Source organism: Pipra filicauda, unplaced genomic scaffold, assembly GCF_003945595.2.
Source record: "Pipra filicauda isolate LSUMZ 115617 unplaced genomic scaffold, ASM394559v2 scaffold47_size6085603_pilon, whole genome shotgun sequence".
In the NCBI taxonomy this organism is placed as follows: Eukaryota; Metazoa; Chordata; class Aves; order Passeriformes; family Pipridae; genus Pipra; species Pipra filicauda.
In genome coordinates, this window is record NW_024104620.1 from 456,623 (window position 1) to 479,194 (window position 22,572).

A 22,572-nucleotide genomic window follows, 5' to 3' on the forward strand; every position below is an offset into this window, starting at 1 on the left:
ACAGACTAATTCAGAAACAAAAAGGTGAGAGCATCTCTCTGATATCCAAGCAACAATCAACTTTTAAGTCAACTAAAACTCAAACTTCCACATTTTTTTTTATTAGAGCAATGACACGTGGAAGGTAAGAGTAATTAAAATTACATCATTACATTGTCAGTAAAGAGAATTCAATATTACAAATTTAACAGTGAAACTACCATATCTTCTTTAGTTTGCTGGGTGTCAGTAGCAGATCATGATCTGCCAAAGATACTTCTTGACGTGTTTTTGATATTGTATTTCTATCTGCAAATCCATGAGATAATATAAAGTACAATTCATTGTATTAAAAATTAACTCATCAATTTTGTCAACTTTTCAGTATTACTTTGTCACAGATGAAACACACTGTTAAATTAGTTGTACTGCAGCCTCAGGCATTGTGAATGAAATTATTTACACTCTCAAAACTGTCAAAAACTTTACACAGCTTTTGAGCTTTGAGTACTGCCAGTTCACTCCTAGAGGAATTCAGACATGTATAAATCCTAAAAACTAAAGCTTGGTTCTGGGTGTGCTACATCCTGGAAATTTCCACGACATTCTTCTGAAAGCAGTATTACAACCCACATACAACTCGTTTATATTTATACAACCCTATAAATATCCATTTTGTATTACATCAGTCCTGGATATTTGCACTCACATCAATCAAAACAAGATCAATGTAGCTGCATTACATGACATACAGCTGCCATCTCATCTTTTCCATAACATATTCGCTGTATGGAGCTCTAATAAACATAAGTCTTCATTTTGATGACAAATTCTCACAACTCATAACTAAATCAGAAAAGGAAATCAATCACTGTGAGCACCTGATGGTCTTTCCCTTAATCAAAAATTTGTCACTTTGCATAAGTTAATGGCTTTTCAGCAGGTAGCTAGAAAAGTACTGAGATTCAGGGATTTCCACCTCCACAAACTGTCAGTTTTCAAGCTGCTATTAGTAAGTTAACTTTTTTTTTCCTCTTTTTATCACAGAATTAATTTCCTAAGGAGAGTATGTCAAATTATTCAATTCATTTGCATCTAGCAGATGGAGCAAAACAGCCTTATAATTCATGGATTTAGCCTTAATTCTATCTTATATTTTGCAATTAATTGTTATGATTCCCTGCAGGGAGTGATAAGACTAAAAGTCTGTAATATTTTCATCATAGAAACAAAGATTAATCTCGCTCAGATTTCTGTGGTGATTAATCTTCAATGTAATGAAGGAATTTTACCTCTAGCATGGCTCTTGCCAAGCACTAAATACCCTTTACATGAATTGGCCCTTCCAGCCGAAGAGACTGCTCTTCCATGTAAGCAGCAGTCAGCTTGAAGTGAGACTGCAGATTTAGATTCTCAGCTACTTGTTTCGTAACATTTTATTAAAAAACCCTATATATGTAATAGTAGTGAAATTACAAATACATGCTGAGTAACAAGCTCTGCTATATACTACCTCAAAAAATATCTGGGGTAAGCTACATAAGGGTGATTGGTAACAGAGTTTTCCTCATACCAACCGACTGCTTTAAAATACAAACGCAAGAGGTTTCCCTTCTTAATTATCTTCCTCCTGTCTTTGTGGCAAATGGAATACAGCACCACAACACCAACACCAGTTTGTAATGAAGCTCTTGGTAATTGCTCCTCTCAAGTTAATCTGCCCTCACATGCAGCAAAGGTGGTGCAACAGAATTAAGGATTCAGAAAAGATTAGTGATGCATGTGAATGCAATCTGCAAAAATGTGTTAACTTTCTCTTAGCAGCTCATGGAGACAGTTGTTTTGGGGCAGTGGGGAGGAAAAAGGACCTCATGCACTTGGTAGTTTGTCTGTTACATCTGGACCTTGTTTTACCACCACACTTCAAGTTCATTGAGATAGTCCCTGAAACGTGATGACATCATGTGGAATAAAACAAGTTTGTCAGTAGCAGTCTAATTACTTCCCACTTTTGTTAACATATGGTACAACTAAAATGCAATATTAGAAGCCTAATCTTCTTGTCAAATACTGGGCTATTCTCCCACCATTTTTATTCACTGCAGTATCTCAGACTACTTACCCTTTTTTGATTAGATGAGTTATTTGGGTTTTTACTACTTTTACCAATATGAAGAGGCTTGCAGAATAATAGAACAGCCCAGGTTGGAAGGGACCTCCAAAAATCATCTGGTCCAGCCTTTCAAGGAAAAGGGAGTCTAGATGAGATTCTCTAGCACCCTTACCAATTGCATCCCATGATCTACCACATCTATGGGGAGGTTGTTCGAGTGACTGACTGATCTCACTGTGGAAAATTCTTTCTTGTATCAAGATTTCTTACCTTATTCACTGAAAACATTTTAATAACTTCAGCTGAGCTACAGAAGTAAACATGACAGAGAGAACTGAGAAAAAATCATTATATAAACCACTAGCATTTGTCTTAATATTCTTGAGGTAGAAACTCTATTGTCACATTTGCAAAGCTGCCATCTAAACATGGTTCAGTTCCTCATCCAATTCTCTGGCAGCCACAATACTGTAAAGAAAAGATAATACTTCTAATTTCTACATATATTCTCATTACCCTACTAGAACCAGTTTACTCTATTTTAATTCTGTATTTCCATGATTGTTAAGAATCTTACATTATATATCTTCCTAAGAGAAATGGGGTTTCCACCCTGGAAATAGTGGAACAGTTTCCCAGAGAGGTTGTGGAGTCTCCATCCTTGGAAGTTCTCAAGACCTGACTGGATAAAGTTCTGAGTAACCTCTTCTGATCTCACAGCTGAGTCTGCTCTGGGTAAGAGCCTGCACTAGAGACCTCCTGAGGGCCTCTGCAACCTGGATTATCCTGTGATCCTATTAATTTTTATTCACAAAATCTTTAACTCTGCATGTTCTGTCAAAATCTTTCAGTGCTAATGGCTCCTAATGGTCCACAGAAAAGGAAATGCTAAAATCTCTACAGGCTGTTTTCACCACTGGAATGAAGAGATAACGTTAAAAATATTACTTTGCAGTATTACTGTAACTTCACATTAAAATGAGCTGCAGGCCACTGAGAGCAATATGAGCTCTAAACCCAGGACTAATGTGAGCTTTTTCAGCAAAGCTGAGCAAATCAGTTTTATGATGGATACAGGATTTAATCTCTGAATAAACCCACCAAGGAAACCTCTAGAGTTTAGGTAAGAAAAAAAAATTAAATTATAAAAGTAATTATTTTAATAAAAACTGTAAAATTGCTAATTCCTGTTTCCCTATGATTAGAATGGATTTGAGTATTAGTGGGTGGCAGAATGAATATTATGTATGGAATCATTCAGGGAAAGTCATATGGCGTAACATAGAAGGCAGTTCCTCAAGAGGTTTTTTCTGACAGAAGTTAGGAAAATATTTTGAACATTCTTCACTTTATAATTCTGTATCTCTCTATACCTTTTTATCAAGTGTCTTCTGTGTCTAGCCACATGACAGGAACTCTCTTGTATCTCTTTGCCTCACTGATACTCTTGTTTTCATTCTTCCTTCCCATACCCAAATACAAATTACATTCTATGAATGCTCCTTCATCAGTCACTTGGAGCTTGCAATAACCTGCAGCACATTTCTTCTAGATGAGAGGCTGTCAGCCTGTTTAAACAAAGCTAGGCCTGTTTTCATTTAATATTTGTATTATGGCAGCTCTTATAGTCTGTTTACAGTAGCCAAGTACCATATTCCAGTCACAGCCAGCCCAAGATTTCTCAAGCACAGGCAAAAATGAATGACGATACCTGAAGACTGAGAACCTGAGGGGGAAAAAAAATCAATTTTTGGTCACCAACAAATGATTTTCTGGTGGCAAACCAGTGGGATCTGACTGATGGGGATGAAGTGGAGCAGGGTTGAGAAATTGGAAGAGAACTCAGAACTAAGTCAGTGGACAAAGAATATAGAAAAGGAAAAAGTCTGAGGATGTTTCAGAGAAGGGAATGAAAGTGTTTGTTCTTGTCTGCAGTCTTTTTGAGGCTCAAGGGATTGCTGGGGAAGTTGCAGGTGTGGTCCTCTGTAGATCATGGTAATACACAGGCAAAAAAGGCAATATCAACCCCAATCTTGAAAGTCCTTCTCATTTGTCACTCTCTACTGCTAATCTGAAACTTCCTTGTGTCCAATGAGGTGGTTATATTGCTGGTGGTGTAACTTCTCTGTTATCAGGTTTAGTTACTGAATAGGTTTTGGACACTGAACTGTACAGAACCACAGCTGTTCTGAGTATTTACACCTGCCTGCAGGGTGAAGAGGGAATAGAGTCAATTTAAGATGCACTTTAAAAGGAACAAAGTGGGCTTGCTGTTCATCACACATGTTCCATAATCCACCCCCAACTGCCAGAATCCAGATCAGCATCATTACAGCTACTCCTTTTTCTCACCATAAAAAAAACAAAGTCCAAACCAGGTTACACAATAAACAGGATTCAAGTAATAGTACAAATTACCATTGAAAGTCAATTTCTCAATTATTTTGATATACTGTGGAATCACAGGGTCTAACCTCTTCTTAAAACACATGAAGGGGAAATGCTGTTTATATCTGAAATTCAGATTAGCTCTGCTAGCGATACATTTCATGTTGAAAATGTTATAGGCCTTCTTTTATTATCCCTTAGGAGCTCAACTAGTTGCTGCAGAACAGGGTGTTTACATCCTCTAAAATCATGAAGCTCAACTGGGGCAACAGTTCCATAAATAATTTGGTACTCCAGGTATTAAATATCTGCCAGAAAAAAAACCTAACAGACATTTCTACAACTTGGGAGAGTTTGAAAACTCTCATGACCTATTTTCTAATCCCTGGTCTGCACAGACTGTGCAGCTGCACTTAGAGTACACCTGCCTTACAACCACCCTCCTGGCTTGAGCACTGCTCCCAGCCTTGCAGCAGATGATCAGAGATTCTGTCATTCCCCTGAAGCTGGAAATTAAAGCTTTTAGAGAATTTCCGTAATATTCGTTTTTATGGTGATTATCAAATTCCAGTACAGAAGACATCATATCCCTGATTTTATATATATCGACCTATGTGTAAATACTAGTCAACATACACAAATACTCCTCATCAACTACAAGTGAAGTGAGAGTTTTCCATAAATTAAATAGACTTTGGATCTAACTCCATTAAAATCATTGCCAAGGCTACAGATGCCACAGTTTTCGAAACAGATTTTAGAATGTATAAATATATACATTTTCAATTTCATATTTAATATAACTTCTATGTGCGATGATTTGCGTGTGTGTGCAGGGATAACCTTATGCATACATGCATTTCTGTGGGGATAAGAGCAAAGTTCAGGAATACTTTACTTTTGTCTTTATTTGGTACAATGAATTTAGGGAGAAATTATAGTGTTTAATAACTCAGCCTAATGGAGCACATCTAAAGCTTGTATCTAGCCCTGTACTGGATGCAGAATTTCAGCTAAACATTTCAGAAGAAAGAATGGTTTGGACATTTTCAGTGTGGTTAAAAAGAAACTATATTTCCCTTCCTATAAAGCACATATTCAAGCATAGGTGAATACTTACCTTGAAAACTCTACACTGTGCCTCACTGTGTGGGAGAGATATGCAAGTGTCACATGAGGATGAACTCATGGTAACTGAGAGCTACACAAGAGTTGCAGAGGTAGGTTCTGAGCTCTTTGAAGTTTGTAGGCCAGCTCCATACATTTGACACTTTTCCAGACCACTTAGGTGTTCCATTCACTCATCACAAAGGAGTTTTTCCTCCTGCCACAGAGGTTTGCCCTGAACTGTGGGTAGGTGTGGATTTTGCCATCTGTGCTTCAAGTCTCTTTCGTATGTATGGCACAGATAAAATTATCCCCAGTTTTTTCAATGTGACTGATATGTTGGGTCTGAACCGAGAGGATTATTTTCATTCAACACCACCTAAATAGACAGTGCTCATTTAGCCAGGCTAACCAGTACAGCAGAGCCAATCCACACAGAAAAATTTAAATACAGTACAAATGCTAAAAATTACAGAGATTTTTTTTTTTAATTCTGTGAACCAAAAGAGAATATACCCTGCAAACATATAGATAAGTCTGCTTTCTTATTTGAATCAGAGGAAAGGAGAGAGAAGAGCCAGACCTCACCTTGCAGGATGTCCTCCTATAAACGGTGACTTCTAATTCAAGCTTTGAGTGCAAAGGTAGGATACATCACAATCCCCATATTCCCTGCCTAATTGCAATGCACATATATCCAGCATAACTTCTGTAAGGCTCCCCATGAGCAAATGCCAGGGTAAATATTCTCAAGTGGTGTCACTGAACATGAACAAGAGAGAAAAAAGGGTTAAAATTACTTTAGAAGGAGAGGTTTGCTCCATCATAGGGTCTCACCTGGCATCCTGTTTTCTCAGTAAGAAAGAAGCTCACCAGCCAGTAACTCCCCACAATTGTCCAGCAGCCCCAAAGTGCCCAATTCCTTCAGCAGCAGGGGAGGTGACAATGGTGATGGCTAACAGAATCTGCACAGGGCAGGAGTAAAGTAAGAAAGGGTGATTCCAAGGATCACCCTCAAAGCAAAAATCACTGAGAGGATGAAAGCTTCTGGAGTGCCCTGGACTAGACAAAAAGCAGCTGGACAAGAGACTATAAAGTGAAAGTAGATTTGCAGTTCAAAGAGACAATGTAGAGCAAAGCAGTAAGGTATAATTTCATGAAGCCATAAAGCACCTTTCCCTAGCAACTGAAGGATACCATGGACATATCTGACTTCCTCTGTCTTCCAAAAATGAATTGCACCAGAAAGTAAAGAGCAGGAGAACAAGGCATTGAAGGAACAGCTATCCATAACATATCCATGCAGACAAAGGGAACACAGCAAAGGGCAGTTCTTTCAGGTATATTCAGTTTGGAGTTGCATACACAGAGTTATGGAGATGATTTTATTACTGCTGTTTACTTAAGTCTAAATTCCAGAAAGCAGGTAACTAAGCAACTGGTAAAGGGTTTCTAAGCACCTGAATGGGCTTCTCCAAGGATCACATGCCTAAGGAGATGTAAGGCTGTTAAACAAAAACTGTTCAAAGCTGCATTCTTCCACTTGATAAACATCCACTGATTCATGGTAATATTTGAAACACTAGTATGTCTTTTTCCTGCAGTGCCCCATTTACCTGGAAAGTCTACTAACAATCAATAATAAATGCTAGGCATACTCTCTGAAAGAACTGACAAAATACACATAACCAGGAGACCAGCAAGCAAACGAGGAAAGGGATCAGCACACAGAGGGTGTTGTAGTCACAAGGTATTATTAAAAGTCTATTGATAACATTGGTATGCTTCATAAAATGTTTTAAATATCCTAATTCCCATGTCATACTGTTACATAGCCAGAAGTTTCACACTCAATGCATGAAGTCCTAGGAAAAGGTCAGAATTTCTTTTCTTCCTTCCTCCCTTCATTGCATATCTCTGTGTAATGGATAACCCATATATAGATAGAGATAGAGATTAGATATAGATGATACAGATATAGATATAGACATAGGTATAGGTATGGTTATAGATATGGTCTCCACACAGTGTATTTCTCCAGCTGCCTAAAAAATGAAAAACCCAGGTATGTTCTTTCAACAGACAGAAAAAAATCACAACAATGTTTATAAACCAAAGCTATATATATACATATACACCATTTAGAAATAAGATGTACATCTCTATTCTTGTCTTTTTAATATTACTGTCAATGTTTTGGACAATATAAGAAAAAAGGGATATATCTGCATTTGTTATATATTATGTCATGGTAACATAGAGCATCACAAATTTGTTTAAAATTATTAGTCCATGATAGAATTTAAATTTCTTATTACAGTAATTAAGGAACGAATAGTCAGAGTCTGAAATATGCAAACAAAAAAAAACCCCAGTGAACCAACCAATCAAAAACCCAACAAACCACACCAAAACAGTGAAAGAAATGTGTGTTTTCTGCTCTTGGCATGATCCAGAATGTTCATTATGAGTAAGGTTTCCTATTTACTCTGGCACTGGGTTAAGAAAGATTTTGCCAGACTGGTTCCTGGGAAACACAAAATTTAACTTGGTACCATCAACAAAATAATATATAACAAACACCAGCTGCAACTGTCAAGAATCACTATGTTAAATATGCTGTACTGAGTTAGTTTTTGCAACACAAACTCAGTAGCCAAAAACTCCAAGGAGCAGTGGATCTCACAGGCATAGTCAGACACTCAGTGTTGAGTTGCTCTGTACAGAAAAGATTTTTCCAACCAATTGTCCTTCAAAAGCTCTGTCCTTTAAATCTTTTTCACTAGGCTGTGCAAGTATTTTGTTATTCTGTTTTCTCCATCTTCTCTTTTTTGATGGTGTTTCTCACTTTCTCCTCACACACATTTCCAGCACTACAATCCAACTCCTTCATTCTCTAATTTAACAGAAGCAAAGAGTTGCCCTTAGGCTGCATAGCTGGTGACTAGTTCAACATCTCATGAGATATTTTTCCAATCTTCTATTAAGAAATTCCATTTTATTTACGGAGTTTATTTAAGCCCATGAAAACCCATTGTTACTGCACCAATTTCAATAAATTCCTTCCTTCAACAGAATTTAGATTTGCTTCAGCAACCCAATAAGCTATTATGTCACTAAAGATTTACTAAAGGCAGAATATTCAAGATATCTGTAAACTGGTTATGGAGAACAGGAATGGGGAACCATTCAGGTTTCTTTGCACATCTTGAATGTCTCAGTGCTCAGCCAGTGTTCAAATCACAAACCAGAAGACTGGATTTAGAGCTGTAACCTGACAAATCAACTCTGCTTTGAGCAGGGGGTTGGACTGATGACCTCCATCACAGCACTGCACAAAACTCCCCCCACACCAGGCCTAAAGCACGCAGGTGGTGGGTCTCTGCTTTATCAGCTACATCAGGGTATATTGCTTTTGGTTTCTTCTCTCATGAGAAAAATAAGGTATTGAAAAAGTTTTATTTTAGTCATAAATTTAAGGCTCATGGAAACTAAAGAGGTGATTGGTGACAGTCAACACGGCTTCACTAATGGCAAATTGTGCCACAGGATTGCAGCTGTGGAAGGTGAGGGAAGAGCAACTGACACAATCTACCTGGACTTGTGCAAAGTGAAACACTGTCCTGCGTGGCATTCTTGTCTCTGAACAGGAGAGAGGTGGATTGGATGGATGAACTACTCAGTGGATAAGGAATTGATTGGGTGGTTGCACTCAAAGAGTTGGGGTCAACAACTCAATGTCCAAGTGGAGACCAGTGACTACTGATGTTCTCTGGGAGCTGATACTGGGACTGGTGCTGTTTAACACCTTTGCTGGTGACATGGACAGTGGGAATGAGGGCACACTCAGCCAGTTTGCTGCATGGTGTGGTTGACACCCTGGAGGGAAGGGATGACACTGAAAGGATGTACACAGCAAAAGTACCTTCTCATCTCGCCCCAGAAAATGAGAGAAATCAAACTATCTAATAAAAATGAAAACCATTAAATGGAGTTAAACTCAGCAGGACAAATTTCCATTCAGCACTCCAATTCCCCTGAAGTCAAATGGGAATGCATTGGTTCATTTTAGCAGAACTTGGCACAGCAAGCATTTTTGTACTGTTAGGAGTGCCAGCCCATAAAATGTTGCATCTCTATCTGCCATATGGCTACATCTTAAGTAAAACTACGCAGTCCTTTTACATGGTAGCATTTTATTCTAAGTATTTAATTCATAGCACAGAATGAGTCAGGCTGGATTCTCCGTCTCTTTTTCTGGGGGTTTGTTTCTCAGTCTGTCTTTATGTTCTCTCTCAATGACGTCCAAGAGTAAGGACTGAATGTAGCTCTGCCTTTCCATGAGAGGCTTTCCACTGCTTTCAACAGATTTTGGATCAATCTCTTGCTGTCAAGTTTATGAAACAGGAAGTTTTATAAATTTGCAAAACAAAATTAATTGGCAATTCCACTTGGCTTTTGCCACGGAGCTAAGGATATTTTCAGATCTGTTAGGATACACAGACAAAGGTACTATTTAAATCAATAAAAGACAGACCTATCAATAAAGAACTAAACCAAAGCCACTCTGGCACACCTTACTCTGGCAAACAGGCTCCCGCACTAAGGCAGAATGTGGCCAGGCACGCAGAGACAGGAATAACACACGGCACAATGCAAGCACCTACACAAATTTGCACCAGAAGTGAAGAGCAGACTGGCCCACTGAGGCACTGGCACAGAGGAGACAAGGACTGTGTTAGACCAGGTGTGGTTACAGGCACATGAGATACAAAGATTATTCATAAGGTGAGCAAGCAGCCAGCAGGCGTCATTGTAACATTGTCCCAGCTAGAGCAAAAGTAATTACATGCAACCTTTCAAGCAAGAGATTGATTAAACACAACAGGAAATTAGAAATGTGCCTCCCTCAAAAATCTGACACAGTAAGAATTGCCTTAAGCAACACAACCATCTCATCACCCCTCTTTGCTTGTCAGCGTTATGGTAATTCTCCTGTCAACTCTAGAAACAGAAAGGTAACCAGACTGACTGTCCAGTGATTCATATTCCCAGCATATGGGAACAGTCTTTCACTCAGTACTGATCCCACCATGTAATCTTATCTGTCTTCAACTAAATGGGTATGGTAAGTAATTCATTGATTTAATTTAGCCTTATGTAAAGCAGAGGGATTATATGAAGGAAAATTAAAAATGAACGTTAGTTTAAGAAAATATGTTTGCTACCTTGCTTTTTCACTTACTGCTTTAGCCATAAGGATGTGTTAATTCTTCTTTTGTATTGGGATTTTTGTTCTCTGTAAAGTAGTTTACAAGGTTCACTTGAAAAAGCTCAACAGAAGGAGATTTCAAAAATATGTTAATTGGATGTTGACAGGAATCTCTGTGGACACCCACAAAAGCAAAATACGCAGGAAATATCTGTTAAGATCTCCAAATCTGTGCAGGAAGACTAATTTTAATCACATATTTCTGAATTTATTTTTATGAATCAATGCCACATCAGTCCTTTATGGCCTTTTATTCCAAACTGTTCTGTATGGAGCCCTGCCAGAAAGGAACTCACAGCACTGGCAAGCTGTTGCATGAGCCTGAGTTAATGCATGTAAAAATACTGCTTATTTTTTTCTTAGTTTTTAGGAAAAGACTATGAAGATGAGTTATAGACCCTTCTGTCCGGCCTTTTTTTTTTCGATCCTACCAGTTATGTACAAGTTCAGTTTTATCAGGTTGCCTTTCTTGTTGAAGGGACACCATTAGAGGTGTCTCAGCACAAAACCTACCTTATCCTTCTTTATCGTAAAATTGTAATCTAGTCCAGGGGATAGTTGAACTGTTTTCAAACAAGCCAGATGGGATGCTGCTAGCAATGGCAGCACAGAGCAAACCCAAAGCAGACAAATGTACTGCAATTCTCTATCTAGTTGTACTCAAAATCTGAGTAGGAGCTTCAGATTTTCTTTATGCACTAGATGGAAAAATCCTTGAGTCAATCTCAAGCTGGTCTTCTCAGCTACCACATGTATCCCCAACAGAAATACTGCACAGTGATGCAGAATACAATGCCCACCATGACCAATATTGCACTGTAAATGTAAGCTCTTTTTTCCCATGGGATACATATAGCAAGTATTAAAAATGGGGAAAAAAACTATGTGCTTGCAAAGTAAACATAAAGAAGCCTTGTAAGTACTGCTACACTCTTACTTACAAAAAAACCCAAACAAACAAACAAAAAAAAACCAGGGGGGTGTCTCTCAGTACAGCAGTTACAACAACCTGTGCCACCCTACCATTATATCACTAATATGGACTCAATCTTACCAGATGTTCTGTAATCTCAACTTCCAATAATATCACTGAGTGTTGAAGTGATTTACATCCAAAGAGAAGGGATTCACATTTCGAACTTGTTAAGGAGGTAAAAATATAATACAAGCAACAATTTAAAAAAACATACTCTAGTAAGAATAATGCAGTAAGATGCAAAATAAAAGATTTAAAAATCTATTACAGATTGTAAATACAGTTTGTTTGATACAGGTGCTGCAAGGGAGAAAAAAAAAATCACAAAGACCTGAAAGTTGCTATCTTGGCTAAAAAGAAACTGAAAATCACAATCCCAGGGAGGTTTGGCTAAGGAAAGGCTGCGTGTTTGGGACCAAACAGTAAGCTGGCAGTAGGAAAGAATACTTGCTGACATGACAAAGTGCTTTTTGTCAAAGCTCTGGAGTCTGTAGCATAACAGCTTGACAACAAAAGCTCTGCAGGTCTCTCCCAGAGCCAGAAGTATAATGAAGTGTACTTACATGTACTCCCTGTGTGCAGAATGCACAGCGGCTGCATTGCTGTATCGCCACAAAACTATCGCTGACGACAAAACATCCAGGGTGGCATCAAACTGCAAGAGAGACAGAGTCAATGGCTTTGCTGGCCATTAAATGTGCCCTGTGCTAAGAGCAGTGCATTTATTGTCCTGCTGCACAGGCACAGAGCAGCTTCAAATAAATCACTTTAATGAAAGCAGGATTTACATTTATTGAATTGATCTTCACATTTTCGCCATGTATTATTGCATAATGATACACTTCAGAGGTCAGGAAGTCAATCAAGTGATTAAAAACTTATTTATTTTTAATCCATCACTTGTAGAGAAATTAAGGCTAAAAAAGAGCCACCACAATCTGCAACTGTGGCACGACAAGAGTTAAAATACTAATATGCTTCTTATGCAAAGATTCTGAAGAAAGAAGTGTTTGGAAGTGCCTGGCAGTCATTCCTTTTTCTTGCAGTCACTAATTTCTTGCAATAGAAGGTTTTGTTTCAAAACAAGAAAATACTAGCTTTTTTCAAAATCCCATTGTATCTAGACTTCATATTATATGAATATGTTATCCTGTATCATCAGGAAAATTGACATATTTGTATTTCCAGTTAATGAAGACACCAAAAATTAGGTTTGTCCCACTGTAAGAACTTTCATCCTTACATCAAGCTTTCTAGAGTCATCTAACCTTCAAATTTGAAAGCAAGAGACAAATTATTTGATATGAGTCACTGCTTGTAGTTGGGAATTTTTTGCTCTGCTGCTAATCAGGAAAGTCATGGCAAGGACTAGAGAGGAAAGCTGTCATTCCAAAGTCAATAGCAGTCTTACCATAGACTTCAATAGGAACACGGTAACATAAAATTCACAAGGGAACTTTGGAATTTGGCTCAAGTTCAACAAAAAAGCGAGAGATTTTGTAGAAGAAAACATTATCTATCGATGATGAGATACAAGCATTGATATTAACTCCAATATAAGACTTAGTGGGCAGAAACTGAAAAAGTATAATGCAAACATCTTTGCCGTCCTTCCCAATGTTTGACTTCAACAATACTTTTCCTAATCCATCGTTGACTTTGCACAACTTGACATGAAATTATCATAAGAAAAAATACAGTATTTCATGTTTAGGGAAAGCCCATTAAAAAAAAAAAAGGCATAGAGAATATTTAAATGTATCTTCTACTTACAGCAAATCCAAAGGAGGATGCACTGTATCTCATTACGGAGACAGCTGAAGGAAAAAAACCATTATTTAGAATCACTTTAAATTTTTTTTGTATCTTTTCTTCTTTACTCATTCAAGATCTACCAAACTTGTTTCAACACATTGGCTTAGTTCCACCCAGTTCCCACTAGAACAACCTGACCAACAGTTCAAAATGTCTACAAGAAAGGCCTTGTGCTGCAGGAAATGGTCAGGTCACTTGAAGGATGCTTTTCTTTCTTGCAAAACTGTAATGGAGCAGATCTTAGAATAGCTTTCAGATATTTTTATGAAATATACTGTGTTTTAGATGCAGACTGGAGTAAAAACATTTTGGAACTACAATTTCAAGCTCTCAGAAAACTGTACATGTCTCAAGGTACTCCTTGCTCCAGCCAGGAGTTTCAAGTCCCCTGAACTGGATGACAGAAAACTATGCAGGTCCATGGAGACTTCTTGAGTGCCATCTTTTTGACAAAAAGCCTAAGGACAATTCACACAGCCCCAGGAAATGCTTCAAATCCCATCAAATCAGTGATTTCCAAAGAAAAAAGCATTAGTAGGAAAATTGACCAGGTCTGATTTTGACTGAATACTACCTCTAAAAAATAAACAAGACTCTAAAAATGGTCTAACATCTAGGAAAAAAATACTATTTTTATAATTTTACTCCATGCATCCTAATTCCATCCCCTCACACTTTCCAATTCTAGGAGATGCTGGGCAAGAAAAATACTTCTGGAGCCCAGAGGAATACCAGGGAAGAAGGAGGCAGCAAGGTAAGAGGTCATCACCTGGGACTTCATCAAACTGCAACTCTCCCAGGCTGACAGCCTGGCTATGCCAAGCTCTCAAACACTGAGCGGCTCCAGCTTCTTGCTGTGTTTTATAAAAAGACTACCTGAACCTGTGCTCCCTGAAAAAACTCACAGCACTCTAGTTCCAATATTCAGAGAGTCTGAAATACAGCCTAAAAGGATTGATTTTACTTCTTTTTTACGAACAAATATCAGCTAACTTACTAAGGAAAAAAAAAAAAAAAAACAACAAACAAACCCACAAAACACACTCAAAACGACTCATCAGTGACTTTGTATATCTTAGGCTGACAAACACAATATCTGATTTTCAGTATTCCAGTACTCATTAGAACAGCTTGGCAGAACAGAGATGCTATGGTTTGACTGTTCTTTTCAGTAACAGCAAGTTGCAGTTCTGTGGCACTTATCTGGATAAACAGAAAACAAAATCTTGGGAAAAATAACCCTTTTTCTTATGGATCTAAGACCTAGCTGTGGCCACGACCATGCCACGTATCACAAAGATTTGGACTTTATCATTACAGTTGGTCAAACCAAAAAGAAAAGTCATCAAGTTCTTTTCCAGATTCCAGTTTTCTCAAAGTTGAAGAGTATTGAAACAGTTAGTGTAGATTTACCTCTCCCTCTCATTTTTAAATCATAATGTCCCACACTTCATCTCCTAGGTAAAAAAAAAGGCTATATTTCTTGGTCAGACTTGCCAGGCAAGAGCTTGAAGTGATCCATCTGCAAATTTCAACACTTCACTGCATAATAATATATTACCTATCAAATTTTCCCTGTATGCCTCCTTAGAGGCATGATTTCAAAAACTGCAGAACTTGCATTTAAAAAAAAAAGGGCATTCACAGGTACATACAAACTTGCAATGTTCCTGTCATTACTGCTTGCATATGATGCAGTTCAAAGCAACACTTTTACTCCTACTTCTATTTCTAGCCTGCCCCTGTAGTAGAATAACTCCTCAGTTTTCACTAAATTGCCAGTTTCTTTCCTAACTCAGATCCTGACTTAAAACAAGCAAACTTTATGGCTCCTTTAAAAATGAATTTGGAGTTTCTCTGGGTGATAAACTGCATGCAGAGAGCCACACCTTGTGTATGCTTTAGGGGACATATTTGTTGTATTTAAAACACAAGGTCCTTAGCATGAGAACTGACTTTATTTTATGTATTCTACCCCAGCACTAAGACACAATCTGTTTGACCTGAGCTATCCCAGAACACTAATGAAAAACAAGTATTAACTAGCAGTGTCACAAGTCTGCTCAAACTTTTTGCTAACTAGTGACTACAGCTCAGACTGGCACCCTACAACACTAACTAGTAGTGGTGAAAGGCCATAATAAAGGTAGCAATGACCATTTAAGCACTGGAAAGATTTTTTTTATATATATATATATTATTTATTTACATAAACAACCCATTTTTTTTTCTTTTAGAGTCAAATAACAACATTAAAGCACCTTCAGCCCTGACTTCAGCATGTTAATACTTCTAGCTGACAAGTACAGTCACAAAGCTCACCAGTAAGTCACCCCAGGTTAAATGGGATGTTTGTCCATGGATCCAGGCTCTGTGGCAGTGAAAACATCTGCAGTATTGGCTTATAGGGTATCAGCCAAGAGAGATTGCCACAGACTGACCACACTAAGAATGACTGACTCCCACTGCAGCCACTGAAGCTGAAAGGACTTCTAGGGAAGTACTTCTTGGCAGCCAAAGATTTGAGACCCCTGGGCAAAGGAATAATCCATGGTCCTTATGACTCCAGTATCCCTGCTGACTTCCAGGAGCAATTTGTGGCTCTGCAGGAATGGTCCATACAGCCTTGGCTCATCTCTCCCCTTCCTTCTTCTCAATATGCATTTACAGCTATTCCCAGAGAAGCATGTGCTGTAAGAAAAACCCCAAAGATTCCTAATCTCCCTATTGAATCAATACAATGGTGGGAAACAAGCAATGAGGAAAGAACAGAGCAGGCAGCTTAAAAATCCTGTGAGGCCACTGTGTACATTTAGCAGCTCCACTGCCATGACAGCAGGACCCTGCTTTTAGCTGGTTTATTGGCTAAATTGGACAACATTTTATTACCTCTACAATAAAGCAGATAATCCTAATGCATTTTCCTGACATTTGTAAACAGAACTTGCAAGCAATCAGAAACTAAAAATAGAGTCAGCACAGTAAGCCACAAATCTACCACTGCCTCCACCTGCACAGCAATAGCAGTTTGTGAAGTCTGCCAACAAATTGGTCAGATTTTGATGTAATTCCTTCACCCCTTACAAAGTGATTTCAAATAAAGAAAAATACCCCATTTCGCACACATTCTACCCTCAACAAAATAATGGTTTTATTCACTTCATGGGCCTCGGAAAAATCATGTAACTAGGGCCCTAACCCAACAAAATAGTTCCAATTTAACTCTTCAGCCATCTAGTCTCCCATCATCCTTTGTCAGATTTAATCCTTCTAAAATGTGTTTCTGGAGAGACAGGACCTTAAAGAGATTCTGGGCCTCTCATTTGCTTCTCTGCACTGGGAGAGCACCCTGGCACCTTTTTGCATAAAGGTAGGAGGCAACAGACGGGACAGAAAATTAACTCTGCCTCCAGTTGTCTCACCTCTAGGATGAGTCTGACTACAAATGAGAGATGGTACATACAAACAGCTCTTCCACCAGTCATGGAATTCTCCTCTTACATACTTAGAATGGAGAAAATTATTTTTAGGAAGCCCCTCTAGATGGGACAATCACTCCGTCACGTCTGCTTTGAAATTAGTCTTTTTGAAAGACGCTCTTGGATGTCAGCAAATAAAATACCATGGCTTCAAAAGCACATGACCTGCACTTAGCAGAAATCAGACAGGCAATTTGAACACTGCTGAAAATGTTCAGTTTATCTCTATATAACCACACATATCTTGAAGGCTGTACAGAGTCATGAGCAAGAGGAACTAGAAGTTGTGCTGAATCAGAAGTGAAACTGAAATCAGTCTGTTTTCATTGTCTACTGTTGGTAAAACATCAAAAACAAACATTACAATAAATATTTCCAAATAAATCTATTCCAAGCAGAGAAAACCAAACAAGTGGTATTTTCTAAAAATCCCTCACAACAACTTAAGGCAAAGAACAGACGTGTGATACTGTTAATACTTGTTAATACTTGTTAATACTGTTAATACTACAGACCAGGACCAACAGGCACAGATGCCTTTTCCCAGGTACCTTCTCCCTTCTTCAAAATTCTAGTAGAGCAAAATTTGAGGATTTCTGCAATCAGCACAGCAGCTACAAATGGCTGCCCCACATTTCAGACACATCCAACATTTCAGACACAAGTCTGCCAGATACCTAATCTACATGGGGAGATCCAGAGCTATCCATCAGTGTCATGTTCCTGGATCCACATTTCTACCCCAAAGTCACTTGGCAAAACTGTACCGACCCTACCTATACAAAATCTTCAGCTCATTTTCCTAGTTTATAATTGCTTCAACTTGGCAAAGACCCTTACTTCTGTGCAGTACCATCATACCATTATGTGTGTATCTACCAAGTGGAAACTTAAATATAATGTATATCAAACCTGGATCTTCATCTCATTAGAATTTATGACCAGTTCGTAAAGAAGTCCCTAAGAGGGTTCATTTTCCACCTGCCTGAAAGGTGTCATAGCAACGCTGTGCAGAATGAACAGGGAAGTACCAGGAGACTTCAATCCTTGGGGAAGACCCAGAGGGAACTCAGTGCACAAGACTCTAAAGAGCCAGACATCATGTCCTCAGCTCTGCTTCTGCCCGGGCCATGACTATGAGGTCAAGAACCCACTCTTCTCAAGCCTTGTGTTTTTTTAATTTCTGAATTTGTTTTCTGTACAAATTCTACACACTTCAGAGCAGGACCTGTATCTTCCAGTCTCTCTACTGTCTCCTGGACTACAAGTAGGGCTGGAATTTCTGGGTTATATATGTGTACAAAAGTAACAAAGCTAAGGAACCTAGGATTTATTATTCCCTCCCTTCAAAGAGAAAGTACAATCCCACCAAAACTATTAAACAGCTTTACTTTTTTCTTTGGTTTTTTTTTAAAGTCTGAGATCCTTGACATAAATGACTCTACTGCTTAATAACAATATACTTTGCTTCTTCCATTAAAAAAAATCCTCAAGGCATCCTAAAAATTTTTGCAGATTCAGTGAGGTAACAAATTTTGATATAGGAAGTTTTAAAGCTTTCCAAGAATATTTTTCTTTCCTTGTCTATCATGCCAAATTGTTTTGGTCGTTTGTTTTCATCTATTGCAATGGTCAAACCTTTAGCAGCTGCAAACTTCCATAACTTCATTGGCTTCAGTGAACTACAACAATGTATATCAGTTGAAGATTTTCCTCATTTCTTACTACAGAAGCAGTAGAGTTTCAGGACTTTGTGCAAAGGTTTTCCTTTAATCCACACAGTTCTTTCCAATTTGCTGACAAGTTAGAAAAAAAAGATTGTTATTTTTATTGTTATTGTAATCTCTGACTTCAGGATTTTCTATATTAAATCATTCATTTTTCAGTGTTTCAATTTCAGAATTTTTTTAAAACTGATTTTTTTGTGGTTCTTGCAAAGAGATGTCCATTTTCCCTTAATCCCCTTTATTTACATGTTTTTGTTTATATTTGTCTTGTGGCTTCATCTTTGCCTCACTGAAAAATATCAGACGATTTCCATTTTGGGGTTAAATATTCACAACATGGGCTTTCATGCAGGCAGGGTGGATGTGGTTTTCTGAAACTGAATATTCACTACACCATGGTGCTCACCAATAGCAGCAATCTCAAAGAACAGCAAAGCAGTCCAGTCCCAAAGTTTACTTATCTCCAGGTTCACTTCTGTTTGATTTGCTTTCATCTTCCTATTTAGTACCTAAAGAGCAGCCAGGCCTCCACTGGCATGTCCCACAAATGGGTCACAGTGGGCAAACTGGCACGGCTGCACAATCCTGAACTCTGAAATAAAAAAAAATAAAAACAACAACGACAACAACAAACCAAAAACAAACAAAGCCCCCAAAAAACTAGAAAAAACTTACAAAAAAAAGTATAACTTTTCAAATCATGAAAACATTACCCATGTGGAGAACACAGTGAAACAGCTTTCTCTACAACACTCAGTAAACAGTCCCCAAGAGCACACCTGCAACATAAAAAAACCTGAGCGTAAAACTATTGAATGATGGAGACACATAGACACTGGTGGTAAATCTGCTCCTGATTTCAGAAAAAAAATAATGCCTGGGATCTCTCTTAACAGCTGCTGAAATACCTTCTATGTACAGCAAGCTTTCACTGCCACTCTTCAGTGAGTAGAACACTAATAAATGGCCAGCCAACTATACCAAAGCCATCAATTTTGTATGTCACCCTTTCCAGCACAGGTAGAGATGAACACCAGAAACCAGTTATTTAAGCAAAGCTGTTTGTAAAGCCAGAAATGAGGCAAGTCCCATAAGGCAGAGTTCACAGCAATTTCTCAGCCTGCTCAAAATCCCATGCAGGGACAATATTCCAGTATGTGCAAGCGCTGTGCAGGGCTGGGAGAGAGCAGGATCCCTCCTGTCTGGCATCCTACTGCTTCACACTCTGCTGTGCTTCCTCTCTCAGGTGCCAACCTTCTGTTTTCAAACAGCATCATCTCAAAAGAAGAACACAAATAAATCAGAGAAAAGGAGGACTTGACGTTTTTGTTTAGTTTTGGCTTTCCAGGGGGCAGGAACTAAAAGAAGGCCAATATGTTACAGCTCCAACTGAGCTTTATCAGGATACTGAATGTATACATTGGCATTTAAGAATAGAAATAATAAAACTTGAAGGGCTGTAAGAAACTTCCAATTTTCCTTCTAGGTACATGGTGCAAACCTTCTGCAATTGAACATACAGGTGCATACTTTAATCTGTTGTATTTCAAATGGGGTCACTCAAATCACCCAAAATAACTCACTGCAGTGACATTAGAGCACATTGTCTTTTAATGAAACTATGTATTATTGATATCCCAACTCCAAATAGAACAACTGAAATGGCCTAGAATATTGCAAATGCCTGTGACTGCACATTTACCAGGGAATTTTTTCAGCTTATACCTGCAGTCCACAAGCCTGAAATCAGCTTCCAAAAGCAAAGGAGGCAAGTTGACCCTGAACAGGGACAAGGAATGAGTAGTACCTTGGCTAAAAAAGCCATAAATTACCAGAAATGTTGAGTGATATCTGACACAGTCAACAGCTGCTTCTAAAGCCCTGTGACCAAGATTTGTAACTTGCTGTATCCAAACAAAGGCTATCCAGATTTAATGACCTGGGAGACTCTCCCATTTTTTGTGTCTTACTGACTGGAGGCAAAAGAAGCATTCAGGTTCTACTCAGCACAAAAAAAATTATTCTTGGGAGTTTGAGCAGTTGATTTAAAAAAATTAACAGAACAAGCCAGAAGACTGAGGTAAAGACCTTTATCTGACCTAAAAAGGTTTCTGGAAGCTTCACAGAGATTCAACAAACTCATATTTTATACATGTATCCCCAAACCTGGAACAGCTTGGACATAGGCAAAGCATTATTACCAGTCATTGGAGGTTTTGAATTGTTAATAAAAGAGTTGAAATACTGTTGTTATTCTCAGGTTCTGGTAAGCTCCTGTCCTGTGGTCACATTAGAAAGATGGAGAGATCCTTTCAAAAGGATAATTAAAGGCAGATATTGTTCAAAAGCTCAGATGTATTAACATAGAATTTACCTAAAAAGGATTCATGTTAACTGCAGCACAACTAATAATAAATATATAAATATCATTGGTTGTGCTATGTATTGTGCCATGTATTGGTCTCTATAAGGAACAAAAATATTGTTAATTAGCTTTTATTTAGAACCAAAGCACATTTAAAAGAACATAACCAATGAGAATTGCATCCCCTACCCCTGACAAGGTTATTTGTCTCCATTACTGTAAAGAAGCCAAGTAGTTTTCCCTTTAAAAAGATGCTCAACTTGAGTTTGCCAAGTTTAGACTAGAAGAAATATATCAGAAAAGTTCAAATGCCAAAGCTCCAGATTCAGGGTGGGTGGTTTTTTGGTGGTTTTTGTTGGTGGGTATTTGGGGTTTTGGAGGTTTTGGTTGGTTGGTTGGTTGGTTTTTTTGGTTGGTTGGGTTTGGGTTGGGTTTTTTGTTGTAGATTTTTTTTTTGTTCCTTATTTTTATGCCACTATTTCAAACTTGACTTTAGTGTGAGCAAGTTGTGGTATGTCAGAAATCAAGAGCATTAAAACAAATCATAAATGCTGCTATTAAAAAATTAAGTCCCATTTGACATAAATAATAGTCCAATAAGACCTAATTCTCAGCATGCTGCAAGGATTCAAACCACAGGCCTTATGGCACATTAACAGGAAGACCTCTTCCTTAGTATCTGCTATCCACAATACAATACAGATGAATTTTCAACTTACAAACAAATAGAAACCTACTAGATGATAATATTTTTGCTGGAGTTTCGTGTGATTTCAATATACAAATTTTTGATCAAAGGTCTTTTTTTTCCCCAAGAATTTCAGTAAATTTTAATCAGCTCAACAGATGAAGAATATAATTGCAAAAGTTTTTACTTACCATGAAAAGTTTTCCAAATAAATTATAGTCTATTTTACTTTATGGATTTTAACTTTTTCATTCAGTTGTTGTGGGGAGAAAGTTATTGCTTTTGAGATCATTATAGACATGTAACTATTATGTTTACAGTTACCTGAAAAAAAAACCAAACCCAAGAACTACAGTAGTCTTCCTATTTCACAGGTGAGGAAACAGAACTGGATCAGGGATCACAGGACATATTTGAAGGATCCAAAATAAGTTTAATAGCCAGAAGAACTGAACTCTGAAGAGAGAGCATAACTGTGTGGAAAGGCAGGTAGGTCCAAGTGGTTGGCACAGTCTCACACATCACACTGCCAACCCTTAAACGTTCCCTTTTCTAGGATTCTTATCTAAAAAATTGGATAAAAGTACTTCCACTGTTCAGGACATTATACACAGAGAAAATCATTTTACTGTATGGAAGGATGTAGTGACTCTGCAAAGACTG

At 38.0% G+C, this 22,572-nt stretch overlaps 1 protein-coding gene across 1 annotated transcript in view; it reads right to left on the reverse strand.

The window, feature by feature from the left end:
- TMEM163 (transmembrane protein 163) overlaps positions 1-22,572 on the reverse strand; it is a 93,183-nt gene that overhangs the window by 23,919 nt on the left and 46,692 nt on the right. The window contains exons 3-4 of the mRNA XM_027748942.2: positions 13,609-13,652; positions 12,399-12,490 (exon numbers count right to left, since the gene is read on the reverse strand). Of these exons, the coding sequence (XP_027604743.1) occupies positions 12,399-12,490; positions 13,609-13,652 (136 nt within the window). The remainder of the gene's footprint in view (positions 1-12,398; positions 12,491-13,608; positions 13,653-22,572) is intronic.